Raw genomic sequence first — 23868 nt, 5'->3', positions numbered from 1 at the left:
GATACCTCAGTTACAGAGAGGATCATGTTGGATTTTAATTTTGTAATTGAAAGTCTAGTTTTCTACTAAACTATGACATTGTTTTACAAAACACCCACATATCTTTTTTTTTTTTAATTCCTAGCTCTTGGCGCAGAAATTACATTCTCGTGCTAGCCTAGTACATAGACAGCCTTCAAGAAAAATTGATTTAAAGTACAACTTAATGAGTTTAGATTACAGAGAATTTCACAAGTTATAAAATACTACAATAATGTTTTATTCAAAACTGGAAATAATTATGATCTATGAAAGTACGCTGTTTGTCTTCAAAGTGTCACTTTCATGAGTTCAATCTCATCAGTTCTAGATAGTATTGGGGCTCAGGACACCACCCCAAAATATGACTCTAGAAGACCAGAATATGCCACCCCAAAACACTCTTCTTTGGTATATTTCCACCAGATTATTTTGAGAAACTGCAGATACAAAAGTAGTTCTGAATAGCTGCCTTTCTGTAAAGGAAATTCACATCTATAAAGGTGATCTACATGAATGAAAATATCTGTATCAGGAGGACAGTTGCTTTATTACCTGAGCGATTTTAATCTGCATAACAAGACAACTATTCACCATATCATTCCTTCCCTCACTCTCTCCTAATTTGACTCCACTACTCTCGAGAAGCCCAAGCTCTTATTTCTTTCTGGAGCTCAGGACCTACAGAAGCTCAAACCTCTTGCCCTTTAATCCTAGGAAACAGGAAATAGGAAGGTTAGGAACACACTCCCAGCCTTCTGTGCTCCAGGAAACGTCTAAGTGCGAAGACCCTCCTTCGCCCAGGTCTACAGGAAGGCTGAGGGTGCCGCTCTGTTCACCTGGGAGGAGCCGGCTCACAGATCCTCTCGACTCCCACTTGGCCTCATATGAGGTTAGCTGACTTGCTTGTCCTATGGATACACTGGAATAAAAGGCGTATTAGCCCGGCTCTGCGTGAGCCTGCATCCTTCCCCAGGCCCCTGGATGTCACCCACTGCAGCGTGGGCCAGCACACAGCTCCTCCTCAGCGACCTGGAGGAGGCTGGCCTGGGGTCCCTTCTTGGCTGCCGCTGTTCCTCCTGCATCCCCCGCCTGCTCTTCCTGCCTCACTGCTCTCTAAACAGGAGGCTACTTTCCCCTACCCTCCGGGGATGCCGGCTGACCTGAGGATACATCAGAGCCTCCCCTTTACGATCGTCCTCAGTCTCTTCTTAGAGAGCTTGGATTTGTCTTGTGTTGGATGCCAGTTATAGCAGCTGGGGGTGCCTTGGCCTCAGGGGAAGAGAGGCGCCCCTGGGAGCAGAAGGCAATCCTGTTATTGTTACACTGTTAGGCTCACGTGGACACCGGCAGATGTGAGTGAAGCCCCTAAACCACCAGGAATGAAGGGGTTCTGAGGAGAAACCTCTGGCTGGGCTTTAGGGCTGCAGTTGGGACGGGCGGGGATAGAGCTTAGGTCTGGGAAGGGGAGGGGTGAGTGTGATCAGAGGCGGGCAAAGAGACAGGAGGCTGCTGGCAGGAGCACCCAGCACCTCTCGCTGGCTCAGGACCTACACCTTGGACTCAATCCCCCTCCATGAACTGACCACTGGTCATGACACTCACTGCCAGGCTGCACTGCAGCTGTCTCACAAGTCAAACTGAGAAAGGATGGCATGGCCTTAAAGGCCTGTCGAATTCTTGCAAAGTCCCAGAAAGTGCTCTGTCAGGCTGGGCGCGGTGGCTCACGCCTGTAATCTCAGCACTTTGGGAGGCCGAGGCGGGCGGATCATGAGGTCAGGAGATTGAGACCAGCCTGGCCAAAATGGTGAAACCCTGTCTCTCCTAAAACTACAAAAATTAGCCGGGCGTGGTGGCAGGCACCTGTAGTCCCAGCTACTCAGGGGGCAGAAGAATCACTTGAACTAGGGAGTTGGAGGTTGCAGTGCACCGAGAGCATATCACTGCACTCCAGCCTCTCGACAGAGTGAGACTCCATCTCAAAAAAAAAGAAAAAAAAGAAAAACAAAAGAAATAAAGAAAGTGCTCTGTTAGTGTTTGCTGCACAAATCAAGGGCAAGGGTTCTGATCTCCAGAGGCCATGACATTAGGCAGTTCCTGAACAATGACCCCTGGATCTGCAAGAGGCAATGCAGCCACAGCTGACGTCTGGATTCCACGGTCACAGGCAGCACCTGCATCCAACCACGAAGGCATGCGCTGCAAGTCCTTGTGGAGAACGTTTGACTCCCAGGGTTTTGGCGAGGCTATTTTCGCAGCGGTAAAACTTGAGAGGAGCATGCGGATCTATCAGGTGTCAGGTCCAAAACGAACAACTGTGATCGGAGTTTTCCCACAGTGGCCGTTCTGCAGCTCAGGGATGGTCGAGTGGTTTTGCAACTTGTGGGAGAAAATTGTTCTTTTAAACCGACTTCATTAGGTTTAAACATTCTTTCCCCTGTTAGTGCACTGACTAAATCATTGGATTTAGAATCCAAAGACTTCATTTCCCTTCCTTCTTCTGAAATACAATAGCTTGGCTGACACAACTACTTTGGTGTCTAGCAGACTTGATTCCAAATCATACTTCCACAGGCAGCTGTGCACATTTTCACAATTTGCCAACCTCTCTGATCTTCATTTCCCTTATCTGTGAAATGTGCATAACCCTTGGAATTTACGTGGAAATCAGGAAGCATAGAGTGTGGCGCAGAGTGAGCACACCATACATAACAGTTATTATTGTCATTATTATTACTGAGACAGGGTCTCACTTTGATGCCCAGGCTGGAGTGCAGTGATGTGATGGCAGCTCATTGCAGCCTTGAACTCCCAAGCTCAGGCAATCCTCCCACCTCAGCCTCCCAAGTAGCTGGGACCACGGGTGCCCAACACCACTCCCAGCTAATTTTTTGTAGAGACAGGGTCTCATCATGTTGCCCAGGCTGGTCTTGAACTCCTGGCCTTGAACAATCTTCCCGCCTTGGCTTCCCAAAGTGCTGCAATTTATTTATTTATTTATTTATTTATTTATTTATTTTTTGAGACAGAGTCTGGCTCTGTTGCCCAGGCTGGAGTGCAGTGGCGCGATCTCGGCTCACTGCAAGCTCCGCCTCCCGGATTCACGCCATTCTCCTGCCTCAGCCTCTCCGAGTAGGTGGGACTACAGGCGCCCGCCACCACGCCCGGCTAATTTTTTTTTGTATTTTTCGTAGAGACGGGGTTTCACCGTGGTCTCGATCTCCTGACCTCGTGATCCGCCCGCCTCGGCCTCCCAAAGTGCTGGGATTACAAGTGTGAGCCACCGCGCCCGGCTGCAATTTATTTTTAACATAGTAAAACAGGGGCAATTAGCTCTTCCAAACCAACTAATAATACTTCTGCAAGAGCAAATGAGGACATAAGAAAACACTAATAAAAATCTCTTGCATACAAATACTTCATTTACATAGAGTTTTAATCCAATTATGTAACAGTTTCATGGTATATGTATTACGTGTTTTTCCAGGCACCTTCTTAACGGAACCGGCTTCTTCCCCTTTAACACATGCTCTTGAGTGAAGTCTGCTAATCACATTTCTGACTCTGTGACCCAAGTTGAGCTAACGCATAGTCTTTGTCCACCTGCCCTCACTGGCTGGACTTAGACACAAGCTGCCCTACCAAGAAAGCGTTCCCAAAATGTTTAGCAATCGCAGTAGGAGAAGCAGGGCCCTGTCCTTGCTGAGCAGGGTAAGGTTAGATTGGGGACATATCATCTGTGTGTATTAGGGCAGAAAAAGCTACAAAAATCACAACAGGCGCAAACAGAATTCAGGTGTCACTGAGGCCCAGGCTCCGGACGTGCCCCAGACCACACAGCTGTCATCTTGCACTTCTTACCTAAACTAGTTTGAGTCAGATTTCTATCATTTACAATCAAAGAGGGCCGACTCATGGGGAACATCCTGGATCTTTGTCCCCCCCTCATGGATTACATCTAGCCACTAATTGATGGCTCATCTATGGAGTCCCAGTTAGTCCTAGAATATGATCGAGACTCTATTTTCACAATTATGTGTAACAGTGATACACGTGTCTATGTGTTGCAGAGAGGACAACCAAATCTTTCTTTTTTTTTTCTTCCCCCCCCGAGATAGAGTCTCACTCTGTCAACCAGACTGCAGTGCAATGGCACGATCTCGGCTCACTGCAAACTCTGGTCTCTGGTCTCCCGGGTTCAAGCGATTCTCCTGCCTCAGCCTCCAGAGAAGTTGGGATCACAGGTGCTCCCCGCCACGCCCAGCTACTATTTGTATTTTTAGTAGACATGGGGTTTCACCATGTTGGCCAGGCTGATCTCGAACTCCTGACTTCAGGTGATCTACGTACCTCGGCCTCCCAAAGTGCTGGGATTACAGACATGAGCCACCGTGACCAGCTGAAAACCAACGAATTCTGATCCCTTTGGGATTTCTGGTAGCAATGGAAGAGATGGAGTGAAAAGAAGAGAAAAACAGCATTGCCATTGATAATATTTTTATATCAGTGGTTATACCCAGGGTACACTCAGAGCTGATTGCACAAATGGGTAGGATGGCCACTGCCTGAGGTAATCCTTGGGGTCGTGTTTCCTGAAAGTAAGTGTGAATCCCACCATCCCTGCGTTAACTGATACTTCTCTGGCTGAAAGCGCAATCCCTTAAAGAAACCCTCTACAAAATCCAACATTACCAAGACTGGGTACATGGTATCTGTGCCAATATCTGCAGTGACGTGAATTGGCTAAATTTTTTAAAAAAATTCTTTTCTATGTAATACTCTTTTGAATTTAAAAACATATTTTTTTAATGTTATTATTTTAATTGACAGATAATAATGGCACATACTCATGGGGTACATAGTGATGTTTCAATACATATAATCTAAGTGATCAGATCTGGGTAATTACTACATCTGTATGTTCATCATCTCAAGCATTTATCATTTCTTTGTGGGGGGAATGTTCAATATCCTTCTGGCTCTGTGAAATTACGGGATATATTATTGTTGACTACAGTCACCCTAAAGGGCTAGAGAACACTAGACCTCATTCCTCCTATCTAGCTACAATTTTTTATCCTTTAAAAGAGTTTTGCTAGCAATATCTGCAACGACTAGGGACTAAAAATTGATTTAATTTAATGACGAAGCTGGAGCACAGACTCAAACAAATAAAGGCAAGCCCTGCACAGGTGCTTCCTAAAATGCATATGCAGCACGACAGAAAGTCCCTCAGCATCAGGGGGAGAAACGCCTCAAGTATGGAGCTCACAGGTGCGCACTGGGGACCAATTACAAGCAAGGCACTGCGCTTCCTGCTGAGTGCGGACCGAGGTAAAACAGAAATGACTGTCACCTTCATGCAGTGTATTGTTTTCAGTAAGGCATCCTTTAAACACAGAAATACAGCTGTCCCTTGGCTTTTGCAGGGGGGTGGGTTACAGGATGCATATAAAATAATGGAGCATTTTCATATAATATAAGCACATTCTCTCGTATACTTTAAGCCATCTCTAAATTTCTTATAATACTGAACACAAAGCAAATGCCGTGTAAATAGTTGTTATTCTGTATCACTCAGGGAATAATGATAAGAAAAAGAGTCTGTGCATGTTCAGTGGAAACACAACCATGTGTTGTGTATTTCCGAATATTCCGATCTCTAGTGCTTGAATCCACACATGCAGAACCCGTGGATGCAGAGGGCTGACTGTATACAATAAATTCCTGATTTTAAAAAGTCCCAGGGTATGCCTGTCAGTCTAGGTTCATTTATATGGCATTAACAATACCCCGGCTGGGCACAGTGGCTTACGCCTGCAATCCCAGCACTTTGGGAGGCTGAGGAGGGCAAATCACCTGAGGTCAGGAGTTCGAGACCAACCTGGCCAACATGGGTGAAACTCCGTCTCTACTAAAAATAAAAAAATTAGCCAGGCATGGTGGCGGGTGCCTGTAATCCCAGCTACTTGGGAGGCTGAAGCAGGAGAATTGCTTGAATCTGGGAGGTGGAGGTTGCAGTGAGCTGAGATTGTGCCACTGCACTCCAGCCTGGACAACAGAGTGGGATTCCCTCTCAAAAACAAAAAACAATATCCCATATCTCAGTGAGTTAAAATAGGACAACTTCCTTCTGGCTCCGGGTTGGGACGGCAGGGAACTCTACTCCTGTAGATACTCAGGGATCCAGATGACTGAGTGGCCATTAGAGCAAACTAAATTTTGGCTCTTCAGGGTTCCATCCCAAGCGACATTCACTCCAATTTCATCACTCAAAGCAAGTCACACCACCACACTTCATTTTGAAGGCACCTCTATCCTCAGTCCAGAAGTAGAGAGAATGGGAGAGATTTGGCGGGAATGCTCGTGACCAGCACACAAGAAGAAGCACATGAGAATTCAAGCTTCTGAATGAGGAGACCTCCCCTGGTCGGGGTACTCAGAGATTGCCCCTTCAGGGTATTACATAGAAACAGTTCTGAATGACTAACCAAAGAGTCGGGGTGGAGATGGAGAGCATTGCAGGCTGAGATTGCTACACGTGTAAGAGCTCTGAGGTAGAAAGGACTGTGGCTGCTGGAGACATTTCAGAGGGGCAAGTGAGAATTGAGACAGAGAAAGAACCACAGCCTGGGAGACTGAAAATAAGAACTAAGAACTTAGCCAGAGAGACACCAGATCTTTATAGATGTTGAACGATTTCCTAAACATCTAAGAAAGCATGGTAAACGCTTTCATCACAAAAGGAGTAAGTCCGGTCTGCCTTTTGGAAAGAAGAGAGAAGTTGGAAGAGTAAATCTGGAAAGACATTTAGCAGTTTGGCCATTTTCTACGAGAAAGGTCTGAGCGCAGTCAGGGCTACTGGTGGCGACACAGGTAGGCAGCCACAGATCCCAGGAACATTGCACCTCACACTTAGTGAGATGGGGGCACTGGAGGATAAGCTGAGAAGCAAAACTGCGAGCTCAGCTTCGGGCACACGTTTCAGTGCCTGCGTCATTCCCAGTGGAGGTGGAAAATAGACGTCGCATCCTGGCGCTTGCAGAAGACTTGAGCTGGAGGCACAGGCACAAGAGTTATCAGCTGTGAATGGCCATCATGGGCTTTGAATTCAGGAGTTTAAATCATGGAAAGCATAGGATGGAAATATAGGACGATTCCAACCTCCTATACAGCTAAAGTCAGTTAGAAGTGGTCAAGGAAGCAAAGAAAATAACAACTTAGCCAGAGAGACAGCAGAATAACCCAGAGATTGTGTGGCCCCTGAAGCCAAGGGAAAAGGGCGTCAAGAGAAATGGCAGCCATGCTGGATGTCACCAGGAGACATGAGAAAGGAAGTGTGCCTCTAGGGCTAGTGACATTAACGTCTCCTGCAATAGAAGATCTCGTCGACAGAAGACCCCTTCATGTTAGACACCAGGTAAGTAGATAGGAGAAGTGAAAAACAGGTGTGGACATTGAGAATGTTTACGTAAGTTTTCTGGAATTTTGTTTTAGAAATTAGAAGCTGGAGGAAGATAAGAGGTCAAAGGTACATTAAAATTATAAATAGATGTGTACGTGTGTATGTGTGTGTGGATGTGTGAGAGAGAGATTTGAGTTATATTCAAGATGCTACTGGGGAAAATTTCATAGAGAGATAGTAGCTGAAAATGCAGAAATAGAAAATATTCTCTATATAATGTCTCTGAAATAGTAGGAAGAGAGGTACCTAGAGCATAGGATCAACTACCGTTTTTTTTCTTTCTTTTTTCTTTTCTTTTTTTTTTTTTTTTAGATGGAGGCTCCCTCTGTCGCCCAGACTGGAGTGCAATGGTGCGATCTTGGCTCACTGCAACCTCCGCCTCCCGAGTTCAAGTGATTCTCCTGTCTCAGGCTCCTGAGTAGCTGGGATTACAGGCGCCTGCCATCATGTGCCGGCTAATTTTTGTATTTTTAGTAGAGATGTCGTTTCACCATATTGGCCAGGTTGGTTTCAAACTCCTGACCTCAGGTGATCAGCCCGCCTCTGCCTCCCAAAGTGCTGGGATTACAGGCGTGAGGCCACCACACCCAGCCCCGATTACCCTTAAGTAGGAGGTACATTCTCTTCCATCGAAAAAGAGAGAGAGCAGAAAACAGGTGCACAGGCAAGCAGATCTGTATCCATTTTGCTGTGGGAAGTTGCTTCCTCTCTGATGTTCTCTCTCCCTCTCTCTCTATCTCTCTCTCTCGTGCTTCAAGTAGGGAATGATTAATGAGTGATACTGTTCGCTAAGTAGTAAGAAAATAAAGAAGGGGAACACTGAAAGACACAGTGTGTTCACAGAAAAATGCTGGCAACGTCTAGAGGCATATTGCTCACGGATTTAGCCTTCAGTTTCCTCTCTTTTTTGCTCCTATCTAGATTTCCAGTTTAACAGACCTCAATCCTGGAAGTCTGTGTCTATATTTTATGTTTTAGGTGAGACACATATAATAATGCCTCACAGTTCAACATAAAATACTAGCCTCTTGCAGTAATAAATATCAAAGCCCTGTTTCTGAGCATTCTGTGGAATTAGGGAAAAAAGTGATTTAACTATAGTAAAAAAAAAAAAAAGTTAGGCTCTAGATTTAACATTTTCAACCTCATTTGATCTAGCAATATTAAAGGAAAGGCCATACAAATTATTTTGCATGAAATAAAAATGTTGTACTTTTTCACGTCAAAAATGCTTTGATGATGCAAACTTTTCTTAGAGATTGCATATTTGAAGGAATAAAAAAGGATAAATTTCAATCACTGATTTTTTTCTCTTTTTGTGGTGAAAGTTGAACATGAAAAATGCAGGTAGCCATTATCTGTGCTAGGACAAGGTACACATACCTGAGAGACCCACAGACTTACTGCCATATGGATCAACTCCCTGCACCATGAGACTCTCTGTGTCCTAAAGGGATGAGAGCTCAGAGGGACATAGCGACAAATGGGAAAGCTATGTGAAGATGAGACTCCCCGGCTGAGCACAGAGATGACTACGGCCATGGGAAAGAGTGTGTGCAGGTGGGATGGGAGTGCAGGTGAAGCTTAGGTGACAGCCGTACCTGATCATCCCCTGTGCGTCTGTGAAACCGCCTTTACAAAATTATACCTGAGGAAATTATGACAGTGAAAGAAACCAGACCTAACCAACTCCATCTTGCTTCTCACCTTTAAGCTGTCCTTGTTCATTCCTGGACATAGACTGAATTAATTTGGGGAAGGAATTCAATTCTTGGTTTGACTCTGAACCAAAATTGATCATGGCCCTTTCCCGAAAAGACCCCCTTCTTGCCTGGGGACCAGTCTGTCTTTGCAGGACTAACAAATTACCTATAACATTAGAAATTATGGTTTAGGGGACATGCAGCCTCTGGCTCCAAGAGTCTGAACCTCCCCAAATTGCTCCTGGGATCACATCACTATTGTAAAACCTAACATAAGTGCTTGAGATATGTTGCAGACCCTGCACTTGGTGGATCAGCTGACACCACCCAGGCCAGCAATCTGGCCCAACCAGTTCTGCCATCGTACCCAGGAATAGGACACAGCAAGAAAAACTCACTTCAGCCCTCCAAGATTCCATCTCCAACCTGACCAATGAGCACTACCGGCTTCCCAAGCCCCTACCCGCCAAATTATCTTTTTATTTTTTTGAGACAGAGTCTCGCTCTGTTGCCCAGGCTGGAGTCAGTGGCACAGTGTCGGCTCACTGCAAGCTCCGCCTCCCGGGTTCACACCATTCTCCTGCCTCAGCCTCCCAAGTAGGTGGAACTACAGGCGCCTGCCACCATACCCGGCTAATTTTTTGTATTTTTCGTAGAGATGGGGTTTCACTGTGTTAGCCAGGATGGTCTCGATCTCCTGACCTCGTGATCCACCCACCTCGGCCTCCCAAAGTGCTGGGATTACAGGCGTGAGCCACGGTGCCCGGCCGCCAAATTATCTTTAAAAACTTGAATCCCTGAATGCTGGGAAGACTGAACTGAGTAATAATAAAACTCTGTTCTCCCACACATCTGGCTCTGCGTGAATTACTCTTTCTCCATTGCAATTCCCCTGTCTTGAAAAATCAGCTCTGTCTGGGCAGTGGGCAAGGCGAACCCAAAGGCGGTTACATCTGTGTACTTATCTCTGCTTTGAAAAACAACAAGTGTTCCACTACTAACCAGAAACCAACATTCCACCAAATATTATTCCAGTTCTACAAGCTTTGAACCAATTAGGGAGATTGATATTTACATACAATTTACATGTAAGAAGTGTATTTAGATTTGGGTTTCAGTTCTTGCTGCTGTTCCTTACCTTGGTAAGCAAGTTTAAATCCTTGCCGGTTTTGCGAATGGTCACTATAAAAGTGGATGAGGGTTTCATGCGTTGTGCTCAGCAGGGCCGCGGGGAGATCCGTGCCGCTAAATTGTCCAATCATGGGGCTGGTGTGGTAAGGTCCATTTTGAATTTCAAGGAAGTCATGATTAGCTTCGGTAGAAAAATTCAGAAACTGAATATGTGCACCTATGGAAAAACATGCAAACTTAATGAAAGTTCATATCAAAATGTATAAAATCGATGCTCATAAAAAGGGACTGAAGTGTTAGCAGTCTCCCCAGACAATCCCTCTCTGTGAGACAGAACCATGCCGTGGAGGACGCCATTCACTGTGGATGACGGCAAACCCTGGCTCCATCTTACCTCTGCCACTTTCTGCCGCATGGTCTTTTCCCATGAAACTCATGTCCAGAAGTCAATTTGTTTGTGAAATATGAATATTACCAGAACCCCACCACAGAGCTACACAGGTAGAGTAACAACTAGCACACACGCAGACGGGGATGATTTTGTCCAGTGACTTTCATAATTATGACAATCTTAAATATGAAGTTGTGATCATCTGTTACATCACCCCAAAAGCTAATTGAGAGCTTTATCAAGGAAAAAACAACAACAACAACAACAACAACAACACTTTTGGTCTTAAAACATGCCTCAGAGTTTTTTTGTTTTTGTTTTGTGTTTGTTTGTTTTGTCTGTTTTCCTTCTCCCACAGTTCTATGCAACAAACTTTAAAGGTGGCTTTTACTAACTGGATGGTCATACCATCACACAGGTTTTACTAGTTTAGCACGTGATCGTTTTCTATTGTGTTATGTGTGCAAAACAAATTACTGATGTTTGTGAGAAACCCAATCTAATAAACCCCACCATAATCTCACAATTAAATCTAACAGCCTGCCACAGTTCAGCATACCAAAAGAACGTTCCAATGAGCAGTATCTCTCATATCATACTGATCTGTGAATTAAATAAACTATGGCTGATAATTTAAAAGGAAACAAAAAAAATAATTCAGAGTTATTTGCATTGTGGCATTTTTTTTGAAAACTTATTTGACTACTGTGTCTTAGATATTCTAACTCATTTAAGTAATTTATATAGAACTCCAAAGACATTAGTCTTTACATAAGTCCATGCAGTTAAGCTGGGCCGTAAAACCTAAACTGAGCCAACTAATAGCAGTTGTAGAGTGTTATTCCAGTATAAAACTAAGCTTTACTCTGCATGTTTCTTCTCTTTTTGATAGATGAGAACTTTAAAACATTTTTTTCATCTAATATGTTTCCAAGATTGAGAAAATTAAAGATAACACCTACTTGGGTTAACCTACTTAATTGTAAGGGCAGAAAAATATTCACACAAATATATCTACTCAGGTATCAAAGGAAAACACAGTTGTCAGGGGCCAGTACTTTGTAAAAAGGAAGAAAAAAGTCCAAGTGAAAAATTGTAGGGAGGAAACACCTAAAATCTCTCAACAAAATTTAAAGTCATACAAGAAAAACAATTTCATTAATTATGGAGAAACTTGGCAGGGAGCAGCAAAAGGGTAAATAGTGCCCCGCTTGGTGGGCATCACGTGAGGCCAACAGTATGTCTGAGGTCTGATTTACCAACCAAGTTTGTTCCCAGCACAGTAATCATCACTATGCTCATAATTTACAGGTGAGCAAAAGAAGGCTCAGAAATGTTAGATGTTCTGTCTCATGTCACACAGGAAATGGCAGAGTGAGGTTTAACCCTGCACTAACTGACAAAGGCCTCACTTTTTCTGGTTTGGTATGCCAATAGGCTAGACAAGAGCTGACAGTCTCAATGATGGTAAAAATATTCCACTCTTCTTGGAGAAAATCAGTTTGTATTATGTTCAACCTAGATTGAAAGAGGATGAATTAAAAAAAAAATAGAATGTGAAAAACTGCAGGACGTGGCTGAGGAGACAAAATACAGAAGAAAAAGAAAGATCTTTAATAATTTAAGCAAAATTTAGAATTCTTTTTAGAATCAGTAACTAGATTCATATCACGTTGTCCAAGTCTATAGACCAGGACTACATCACCAGTCAAGAAAGGGCCTGTGGTGGTCTTGGCCATCCTAACATCGTCTGCTGTATATAACCAAGGAAGCAACTCTTTAAATTTACAACGTTTCTGCAAACATTAAAAAATGTCAAATACTGCTGTTTGTCAAACAGCCTCCAATGAGCTATTAATTTGTTTCTAAATTCCAGAAAATATTTTTGTTCAAAAGAAATTCAGAAGTGACAAAAAAAAGAAAGAAAAAAAGGGAGAGAAGGAGGCATCAAGAGAGGGAGGGAGGGGGAGGAGGGAGGGAGGGGAGAGGAGGGAGGGAGGGGGCAGAGGGAAGGGAGGGAGGGGGCAGAGGGAAGGGAGGGAGGGGGTCCAGGGGCTCCTGTGTCCCTTGGTTTGGAGCTGTCTCCTCTGCCTGCCATGACAGCTGAGCTCCTGGACTGCTCAGCCAGTGGCACATCCAGATCTGCCTGTCCAGTTACCCACTACTGAGCTAAAAACACAGTTTGGTGATATGGCCCATAAATCCAATAAAAATGAATTTTGTTAGTAATAAGTAAACTATACTAAAGAGTAGTGTGTGTGTGTGTGTGTATGTGTGGTGTGTGCATGCATGCATGCATTTGTGCGTGTCTGTGTGCACATGTGTGTTCGTGTCACTGCCTTATGAACACTGAATCCATGTGCTCCAGAGTTTTATAGACATTCCTCACGTTAATCACAACCAGGCAGAATCAAGAAGCTGACCCGAGAGTAACAAAAAACAACCTGTTGAATTGCTAGCACTTCTATGTATGTCCAGAGTACCAGACAGAAAGGAAAACTGGGGCCAGATGGGAACACTTAATATTTTATGGTAGGGAAATGGCTGAGAATGTGCTCACTTCAGATGCGCATATGCAGACTTTAGATATATTTATCCAGAAACACATTTTGAAATTCATGAACCGGCACAGTCACGAAAGATAATAACTTGCAAGGGGATCAGGGTGCAAAGAAATGAAGGACATCCAACGTCTCAAAAGTACAGGATCTAGTGAAAGTGGTTTGTTACTGATTTGGAATTCAGCTTGAAAAGGAAATGGAATTATGACAATTATAATATTGTGAGCAAAATTACCATTTTAAGCAGGATAAATTATACAGCCACATATCAAACTACCTAATACATATCAGAAAATAGAACAGAGCCCAGCTCTAATCTGGCTTAAAACAGAATTATTTAGCTATCTAATTTTCAGCAAATTGCATCCAGTTTGACATTGTAAAGCCCAAATAAAAGGATTAAAATAAGCATAACCTGGTTATCCTTCTATTACCTCAGAGAGTACTAAAACATATATATTATTTCAATAACGACAAAAAATCTGAATACTTACCTTTGGTGGAATTTACCCAGCAGTCTCTTATCCGTGATTACATATTGAAAATTAAGTGCCACTGACAAGTCACCTGCACAGAGAATTTTTGCCTTTGGCACTGACAAAACATTGAATAGTAATGTGACCATGATCTCAGAGTTAAACCCTAGTTTTTAGTTGATAGAACCTGTGAATATTACTTCCTCTGTTTTGCACCTTCTGTGTGTAATAAAATATAGCAAAAGTGTTAATACCTATGGAATTTATTGAACATTCTAAAGAACCTTTTATATTGTCCCTATGTTTCTAGACAGTCCAGTGGCATGGTAATTTTGGAGAGCATTGTGTGCACTATTACTGCAGTAGATTTTAAATATAAAAGGTAATGGGGTAAGGCAGATAGAAAGCTTCATTGCATTTCTGTTAACTGTGCCCTTAGACACTCTCAAGAAAACGGAGACCGAAATCCTGAGTTGGTTGAGCTCTGCCAGAGCATCACTAAAGAACAAGCCAAGTCTGTGAAAAGGAAAGAAAATGGCACACAACTATCAGGTGTAGCCACTGGATAACTAAACTAGAATTTGCTTTAGCTATTAAAAACAGTTAGCACTTAAATAATGCCCTATGTCACGCATTTACAATACTTCAAAATAGCCCTGTGGGACTGATATTTTATTATATTCCCTTTAAAAATAAGGAAACAAGTTTCAAAACCATTTTGTTGTCTTGTGCAATCATTGGTAGGACTAAGACTTCTACTCAGCTAAACTCAGAGCCCGAAACTGTGAGCAACCACAGCTTATGCAGCCAACTGCCTCAGTCCTTTTCGCTAGAGTTCCCTTGGTCATTTTGAGGGACAAGCTGTGTGGGTCACTGTGGGTTACTGAGGCAGGGTGTAGAAAACAGCTGTTCCAGGAATGAGTAATTAGGAAAACGAGGCAAGATGATTTCCACATGATACCAAACCAGCTAATCGCTTTTGCCTATTTAAACTGTGGCTCGATCCATGGGAATGGGCTCTGGGAGTAGAGTTAATCAAAATAATTATTTACTAAACTGGCAACTGCTTAACTCCTGGATTAGATAATCAATCAGGCAATCCCAGGCTTATCCAGTTGTATGGGAAGATTCATAATACCCAACAAATCCTCCCAAGGTGAAAAACATCACATATATTTTTCTTCAAGAAATGGCAATAACGTCTTATATTCTAGATAAGTGTTATTACTCAGAGTAACTGGAGGAGCACGCTTACTGGTAGGCCAGCTGTGCCCTGAGAATCCAAATCCCAAAACTGTCAATCAAGGAAACAGATATGTATGTTCAGATACTAGAGATACAATCTGAAGCCTAGAAATTACATTTAAGAATGCTTCGCAAGAACAATTTCTTATTTTTTATTTTGTAATTCACTTTGGAGTTTTGATTTGTCATGCTGTTTCATACTCAATAATCTATCTCTATTTTCAACTTGCCAAAATCTCATGATTTCTACATTTTTACACGAAAGCAATTTTTCATAAATAAGGAATTTTTGTAAGAATCTTGTAAAAATCTTTGTGCATTTCTCGTTTTATTTAGACTGAAAGTGCTCTTCTATAAATTGGAGAAAGGCTTCCTGAAGGAGTCTAACTCTAGCATCCAAGGAACTGGAGTTGCTTTGGGAAGATGCCAAATTCACTTCCTACTTCAGCCACGGGCACTGAGTCAGAATTTAGGAAACAGGCCACGGGAAGCTACAATGTAACAGCACAATCTCCATTGAGGCTTCTTGCACACAGTAAAATTTGAGCACCCTGGGGGGTTACTTAGTGTTGCAAGTTTAAGTAGACACAAACTACAATAAATCTGACACTCTCTTAGGGTCTAAGGCAATCAAGCTTCCCATAATGCCTGTTTATTGATGAAATTTCCAGTGATACTTCAGAGGAAATACTGTTTAACACAGTTTCCCAAACCTCTGAAAACAGAGGAGGGGAGAGGCAGAGCAGTGATAGCAATGCACCATTTGCACTTACAGGAGGAGATGGTTAACTGGCTACTTGTGTGAACTACCTATCACATATATGCCTTTTCTCAGCATTAAAGAAGACATATCTTCTGGCTATTCTTTTGCAACCTGATCACCAAGATCACCCTAACAGCATTATCCTGGTAAGATATTTTTTTGTGTGACGTCAGCTGAAATACCTGTCTACCTTCCCAATCTCTCTGCTTGTCCCATTAGGAAATAAGGGGCCCTTTTCTGAGTTGTAACCACAGGAAATGTTCCGGAATCACTTTATGGTTTGGGTATTAATAGGAAGCAACATGAGAGTTCAAAAAGGAGAGAAATCATAATTACAAGATAATTGTGCACCTCTACTATATTCCCATTTTGTTTTACGTAAGAAACTTCTGGAGTGAGTGCTTGATTTGTGAGTGCAGATGTCTGAGCTTGAACCCCAAACTTACTTCCTCAAAATTTCCAAGGGTGTGGTCTGATATTTTCTTATGATTCGGGAGATTCTGAGAAGAGCTTGCTGACAAGAATAAGATAAGTTTCAGAGAAAGAAAAATGAGCTGTGCAGTGCTGTGGGTATAAATTAGGAATTGAACAGGAGAATCTGACTCAGATGAAATCGTTCGCATGCCGCCGAAGTGTGGTTTGACATTTGACAACAAGACTCATGACATTGGCTTAAAATTCATGTGCATAGAAGGGAGACTTCAAGCTCTGGTAGTGGATATTACAAGGGAGAAGAGGCAGAAATTAAAGAAGGCCATGAATATATAGAACTAATTTACTTAAATGTTTTTCACTATAAAACAATGTGGGGTTGAAAGCTAGGTAGTAAAATTTTCTCAGATTCTGCAAATTGCTGGAAAATGATTTAAGCCCTAGAAAGAACTCCTACCAGGGGCATCATAATTCCAAATGTTGACCACGTTAGGGGACACGTCGCCACTCACATGGCTCTCCTCCCAATTTCTCACTTCATATCTATTACTGTTTAGAGGTTATAAAATTCATCACAGGCAAACCTGGTGCATTACTCAAATGTAATCTATAACAAATTATTCTGAAGCATACCTACATCTATTCTAAAAAGCTAGGGATAATACTTTTTATGCCTGTTTGATTTGAGATAAAGTTGTTCTAGATCCTCTTTAAACTTTTATGCTATGCAATATCAAATTTTTTTAAGATTTACATCAGTTTAAAGATACTTCATAATTTATTTTTCATTTCAATCTTTCTTTAGTTTGTTAAGGTTTATAGATCCCAAATATGAATTTAGACAATTTGGTTTCATTGAAGTTTTTTCCCAAATTATTCTCTTGCACAATAGTTCATAGATAAAAAATAAATAAGAAAATACACTAAACGATACTCTTCTCAGAAACGATAAAATAGTAACATTGGAAAAATAAGTTAAGAAAATATTTATACCAATTTTATTTTATTCATAAATAGAATGTTTCCGGTTAGTTTTGAGAAGAAGGTGGCAAACATTTGGAAGAATAATACAAAATACAACTAGGTGATTTTATTATTTGTTTCACTTTTTTTGTTGTTGTTATTGTTGATCACATGCCAAGCCCTGCACTAATCTAGCCAGAATTTTTATTTATTCATTTATTCATTTATTTATGGAGATGGAGTCTTGCTCTGTCGCCAAGCTGGAGTGCAGTGGCACGATCTCGGCTCACTGCAACCTCCACCTCCCGGGTTCACGCAATTCTCCTGCCTGAGCCTCCCAAGTAGTTGGGATTACAAGAAAGTGCCACCATACCCAGCTAATTTTTGTATTTTTAGTAGAGACGGGGTTTCATCATGTTGGCCAGGATGAGCTCGATCTCCTGACCTCATGATCTGCCCACCTCGGCCTCCCAATAGCCAGAATTATTTTAATTAACCCTCACCATAACCTTACGTAGGTATTTCAGGTATAGAAATGAGGAAGCTGGGGCTCCTGCGGATTAACTCATGTAAGAAAACCATACCTCCTTCAGGGATGGCTGCAGTTTGCCTCAGATTTCTCTCATTCTCTGATGTGAACGACTATAATAATTTGCTCAGCAAGGCTGCGGTCCTTAAGAGCGCTACGGCTGTGTAAACTACCCCGGGTTACACATACCTCTGAAAGAATTCTTAATCCCTGACTCCAAAGATTAGTTCAACAAGTTCATGTCTCCAGATCTCCATGGCAAGGACGATGGGCCCAGCTTGGGAGAACAGTGGCAGCATTGTTGCTGAAAGTGATTCACAGGTCTCCGTTTCATTTAGCCCTAGCAGGACCACTGCCTTATGCTCAGAGAGACTATGATTGAAAAAAAACAAAACTAGCAAACTAAGAAACCTGAGAGAAATAGGGGCTCCTATAATAATCCTTCCACAGAGTCTCGCCCTTCCTTGACCACCACCGTGGCCTCCTACAGATAACTGGGTGGTGACGGACTCCCCAGGCCGTCCCCACTGAGCTTCTCTTCCACCGTCCTCCTCTTTTCTTGTGGAACAGTCATGTTAGTCAACTGCATTTCCCACATCCAGTGCCTGATTGACCTGTCGGGCTGTCATTCCGACTGTTTGTTCCCCAGCCACTCTCTGCTGAGCAAGTCCACCCTGACTGCTCACTCCTACTGCTACTGCCATCCTGGGCACAGATTCTAAAAGCAGAAGCTTTGAAGAAAGTGTGTGATCTTCTTCCAGGGCAGTGACTTCGATTTATGGTTGTATTCATTCATTCATTCATCATTCAGCTACTATTTAGTACAGAAGTACCCAGCTACTCTGCCCTAGGACATTCACTAAGCACCTAACTTGGTCTATCTGAAGTGAGTACTGTAGAGAAAATCACAGGTAGGGGGACTCAAAAAATGAACTACAATAGGAAGGAAACCAGGAGGCAGACAGGGAAAGGCGTGAGAGGGGATCAAAATTTCAGAACGACCATGCATTTCTGAAGAGAGGCCAGAAAAATGTTCTATAATAGCATACACAACAATTAAATTTATGAATTATTTAAGGTGAATAACCTGAATGTTAATAACTAGATATTAAAAAAACTTATGTATTAACCTGAAAACAACGTAATATATAGTAAAAATGTATAAAACAATACTATTTCTTGAAATTTGTTTTATATTTAATTTAAAAGCAGTTATAACCTTCAAAAAGCCTTCAAAATCATCCAAAAGAAACAATAACCATTATTGACTTCCAGAGATAGATTAGAAAAAGCGCTATTATAAATAGATTGATAATTGAATTAGGGATGCTACATTTTGCACTTCATATGCCTACTATATCATCATTCGGCCAATTTAATTTGCCTTGAAAAGAGTTGCATAGCTCAATTGATTTTTCAAAGAAGTTTTCCACTCTCAAAGTTACTCTGCCAAAGCCTTATTTAAATCTGTATGCCACTTTCAATTACAGATACAGTTATGTCAACAGAATAAGGCATTTTATTCTGCTTAATTCTTTCCAAGATGGAAATTAAAAAAACGAACTTTTAGGAATTGGTAACGTTTTCACTTACCATAGCCGATGGGTAATGAGATCCTCCAGGTGCAGTCTAAGTTGTTGGGGTAAGAACCTGGGAAGCCGGGGCTCAGGATCACGCCACCCAAGGTGCTCAGCGTCCCTCCACACGTTGCTGTAAAGTGGACAAGATGTCAGTCCTGCAGGTCCTCACTTTCTCCCTGGAATCTTTGCTCCGACCTGCTTCACTCAACTATGCTGAGAAAGAGCAAGTCTTCGGAGCTGAATTCTGCCCCTCATTACAGCACACGATACAATGCTGTGTGCCTTAGGTATCTACGAGCTGTGCTCTCCCTCTTGACAGTGAACTGATTTAGAATAAAGACCATTTTTCAAGATCCATCTTCTCCTCGTACTCAAAGGCTCCCAGTAAAGATTAGTCCATTTAATGTTTGCATCACAGTGAGGCATCAAATAGACTTCAGTGTACTAGCTGCTATTCATTGAGAGGTAGTATTAGTCCCTATTTATTGATTGCTAACTATGTGGTACTTACTGTGCCTAGATAAATACATTGCATAGGTTAACTCGCATAACAACCCTGAAAGGATTACCATTCCCCTCTTACATATGAAGAAACCAAGCCTGGAAGAGATTAAGAAATTTGCCTAAAGTGACATGCCTGGTAAACAGTACAACCAGAAGGTCGTTCCAGCTGCGTCTGGTTCCAGTACCCAAGTTTCAGCCAGGACACATGACTGTCAGATAGCTTTTCAATTTCGGAATGCAGCTAACTGCAACCACTTTCTCCCCAGGAAATCTTATGCTGTGAGAGGGTGAAATAAGTTCATGCATCTTGCCTTATCTTGGCGACTCACATGTTTTGCTACCATATCTGAGGTTTGACTATAAAGAGACACAACTGATTTTACAGCAATCATGCCCAGTGATATAAGATGAAGCATTTGAAACTCCAATCTTTGACCATTTGTAACCTATTAAAATACTTTCTTATATTCCAAATTAATGCAAATGATGCCACTTCTTTTCAGGAAGCCCACAGGGAACGGCTTTATTCTAACAATGCTCTCATTATTCAAAATATTTTAAACAAAATATTTTCTGGAAGCCCTCTTTTAGAGGCCCCCTGGGACCTAGGTGAAGCCTTTTTCTTTTTCAATCTTCATCAAGACTGAAATACTTTATTTGTAATTTAATATGAGAAATCGCTAAAACTCAAGTCTAGTGAATATGGTGATTGCTCAAGCCAGGGCACCATATTCTGGATTTCAAACATTGTATAAGTTGAAAAATGTCAGTTACAAACATTTAAAAGTGTATTTTTGTGGTGTGAGTCATAATTCTGGAAAGTCTTGGACACCATCAATGGTGTTGCTATTTAAAGTATAACCTCTCAAAGCAACTTCTTTGTGGCAGAGACCAGGCATTTGCAAGGCGACGCTCCCATGTGCACTTTGTCCATGCAGCTGCTGACTGTGTGGAAGACACACCAGCAAATCTGAGTGGCATGCCTAAATACATTTAGCAGTAATACCCTTTCCCTTGGGGCTCATGTGACCTGTAGTGACAGTAGATATGTATAACCAACTGTCCGAGGTGTTAAACTAGAACAACTCCGCCTTGAATAGGAGCTGGATAAAATAAGGCTGAAACCTACTGGGCTGCATTCCCAGATGGTTAAGGCTTTCTAAGTCACAGCATGAGATAGAAGTTCAGTGCAAAATACAGCTCATAAAGACCTTGTTGACAAAAAGGTTGCAGTAAAGAAGTCGGAGAAAACCCGCCAAAGCCAAGATGGCCATGAGTGTGACCTCTGGTTGTCCTCACTGCTACACTCCCACCAGCACCAAGACAGTTTACAAATGCCATGGCAACGTCGGGAAGTTACCCTCTATGGTCTAAAAAGGGGAGGCATGAATAAGCCACCCCTTGTTTAGCATATCATCAAGAAATAACCATAAAAATGGGCAAAGAGCAACCCTCCGGGCTGCTCTGTCTATGGAGTGGCCATTCTTTTGTTCCTTTACTTTCTTAATAAACTTGCTTTCACTTTACTTTATGGATTCGTCCTGAATTCTTTCTTGCACAAGATCCAAAAACCCTCTCCTGGGGTGTGGATGACAACCCGTTTCCTGTAATACAACTACAGGGAAGACATGAATGAAAAAGGCCGAATCAATGACAAAAAAAGGAAAACAACAGAACCAGTACATGTGGTATTACTAAAAAGTTCCTTTTGATTTTAGCATGATTTTCACACACACATGCAAATGGAAATTACAAAATACAAACACTCATGTATATCTTCAGCTGAGGACTGAGGCAGCCCGGCAGAAGGGGCTGGTCCAGGACCTCAGCGTAGACAGCATCATCAACACGGATATCTGTGTTCCACACAGACCAACTCTCTGTGTCATGGGAAACTGATCGTGGGCCTGACCACTGGGTTCATCTCCTGTCAAACACGCAACAATCACTGAATTACTTGAGAGCTTAGTTAAAACCATAGTAATCCTTTGTTTTTGCTGTTGTTTATCTTGAAAACTACAAGTCAATAGATAAGCATAAAAACAGAGCTCCAAAAAGATGCATATCCATCTTTTCTCCCTTTGTGACTTTTTCTTAAGACAGAGTCTTGCTCTGTCGCCCAGGCTGGAGTGCAGTGGTGCAATCTCAGCTCACTGCAACCTCCACCTCTCTGGTTCAAGTGATTCTCCTGCCTCAGCCTCCCAAGTAGCTGGGATCACAGGCGCCCACAACTGCGAATATGCCTGGCTAATTTTTGTATTTTTAGTACAGATGGGGATTCACCATGTTGGTCAGGCTGGTCTCGAACTCCCGACCTCAGGTGATCCACCTGCCTCGGCCTCCCGAAGTGCGGGGATTACAGGCCTAAACCACTGTGCCTGGCCCTTTGTGACATTTTAAGGTGACTGGGCTTGCCATGTCTTAGATTGGTTCAGTGTCCATCTCTGTGTGGTCGTCACGTGGCAGACTGACTTCCTGCCTCCTGCCTGGGAAGCTCCCTCCATGCCAGACCCTTTCTTATAGGTAAATAGCGTATTTAGAGTTATTGGCAAATACAGTTTTTGTAAAGGAAAAGGAGTTTATTTTTATAAAATGGCTAGAGACCTTATATTTTACTGGATTTATACATCTTATTTTGTGTGAATTCCTGGTTTTGGAGGGAGAAAGAATATACAGAATTTTTACTGAAGGACACAGACACATCGTGCTGAAGAGCCCTGTGGTGCAGTGTGACAGGGAGGTCCTGTGCCACCTGCTGTGACATGAGCTTCACCCAGCTGTAGGGCCCTAGAAAACTGTGAGACCATTCTGGGGCTTGTTATAAATATTCAAAATAGTCCATATTGGTTAAGCTCTGAGAACACTGCTTGGTATGTTAACCTCTAGAGCAGTGGTTTTATATACGTTCTCTTCATCAGTACTTTTAGTTTTCAAAATTAGGTCATGGGATTTCCAGGAGCTCTTAAGTAAAATATTATTTCTCTACAGACTTCTCCTCCTACAGTTCCCCAGTTTGGAGTAATCTAAAGCTAATGGCTACAAAAAACCTTTCGATCTCTAGAATCCGTCTTTGAGATTTATCATGGGTCATGTGTGAGTTTTTTAAACAATGAAAAAACTTGTATACCCTGTAAAGAATTACAGAAGTTGACATAACTTCAACATGTGCTAATACTCACAATGTTAAATAAAAGAGAAAAGCCTATTATATTTTGCAAATATAAGTTAATTCTTTGAATAAAACATCCCATTATGTAATACAAAGTGACAGCAAAGGCATATTATTTGATTCAGTGCCTGCTTAGAATTGATTTCATTGTGAAGTTTAAAAAGTTTCAATTCCTGACTTTAAGGGAAGGCTCTTCATTTAAAAATAAATAGGCAGATAGATGTTCTATATGAACCAAAGGCAGTTTTAATTTTTTCCTTTTTTAAATTTTTTAATTTTTTCCTTCCAAATCAAGGCTGGGATTTTTTTTTTTTTTTTTTTTTTTTGAGACAGAATCTCACTCTGTCACCCAGGATGGAGTGCAGTGGTGCGATCTCGGCTCACTGCAAGCTCCGCCCCCCAGGGTCACGCCATTCTCCTGCCTCAGCCTCCCGAGTAACTGGGACTACAGGTGCTCGTCACCATGCGTGGCTAATTTTTTGTATTTTTAGTAGAGACGGGATTTTACCATGTTAGCCAGGATGGTCTCGATCTCCTGACCTCGTGATCCACCCGCCTTGGCCTCCCAAAGTGCTGGGATTATAGGCACGAGCCACCGCGCCCAGCCAAGGCTGGGATTTTAAATGTCTATACAAGCAGCTCAATGTTTTTAGCTGACATGTTAATCTAGACATTTATTTTTACCAAGACACAGCTTTTAAAAATAAGATACGGGCCACTAAGGTATATCTTTCACTTGTAAGCAAACATAATATCGTGAACATAACATAAACAGGCATTCTCTCCTGGATGAGACTATCGTAAAGGCTGAAGTTTTGTTTGTTTTACAGGTTTCGGGCAGTTTTATTTTCCTCCGTACAGAATTTCATCTGCATCCCATGCAAGGCAGTTAAATTGTATATTACTAGAAACCATTGAATACCTAAATTTATTTGAGA

General features: G+C 42.1%; 1 protein-coding gene across 2 annotated transcripts in view; it reads right to left on the bottom strand.

The window, feature by feature from the left end:
- CSMD1 (CUB and Sushi multiple domains 1) overlaps positions 1 to 23868 on the bottom strand; it is a 2032824-nt gene that overhangs the window by 187999 nt on the left and 1820957 nt on the right. For both annotated transcript variants that reach the window (XM_055289255.2, XM_055289263.2), the window contains exons 40-41: positions 19271 to 19387; positions 10325 to 10534 (exon numbers count right to left, since the gene is read on the bottom strand). In XM_055289255.2, the coding sequence (XP_055145230.2) occupies positions 10325 to 10534; positions 19271 to 19387 (327 nt within the window). The remainder of the gene's footprint in view (positions 1 to 10324; positions 10535 to 19270; positions 19388 to 23868) is intronic.

This window comes from Symphalangus syndactylus, chromosome 1, assembly GCF_028878055.3.
Source record: "Symphalangus syndactylus isolate Jambi chromosome 1, NHGRI_mSymSyn1-v2.1_pri, whole genome shotgun sequence".
Taxonomy (NCBI): domain Eukaryota; kingdom Metazoa; phylum Chordata; class Mammalia; order Primates; family Hylobatidae; genus Symphalangus; species Symphalangus syndactylus.
This window is presented reverse-complemented; position numbering and strand designations above follow the sequence as displayed.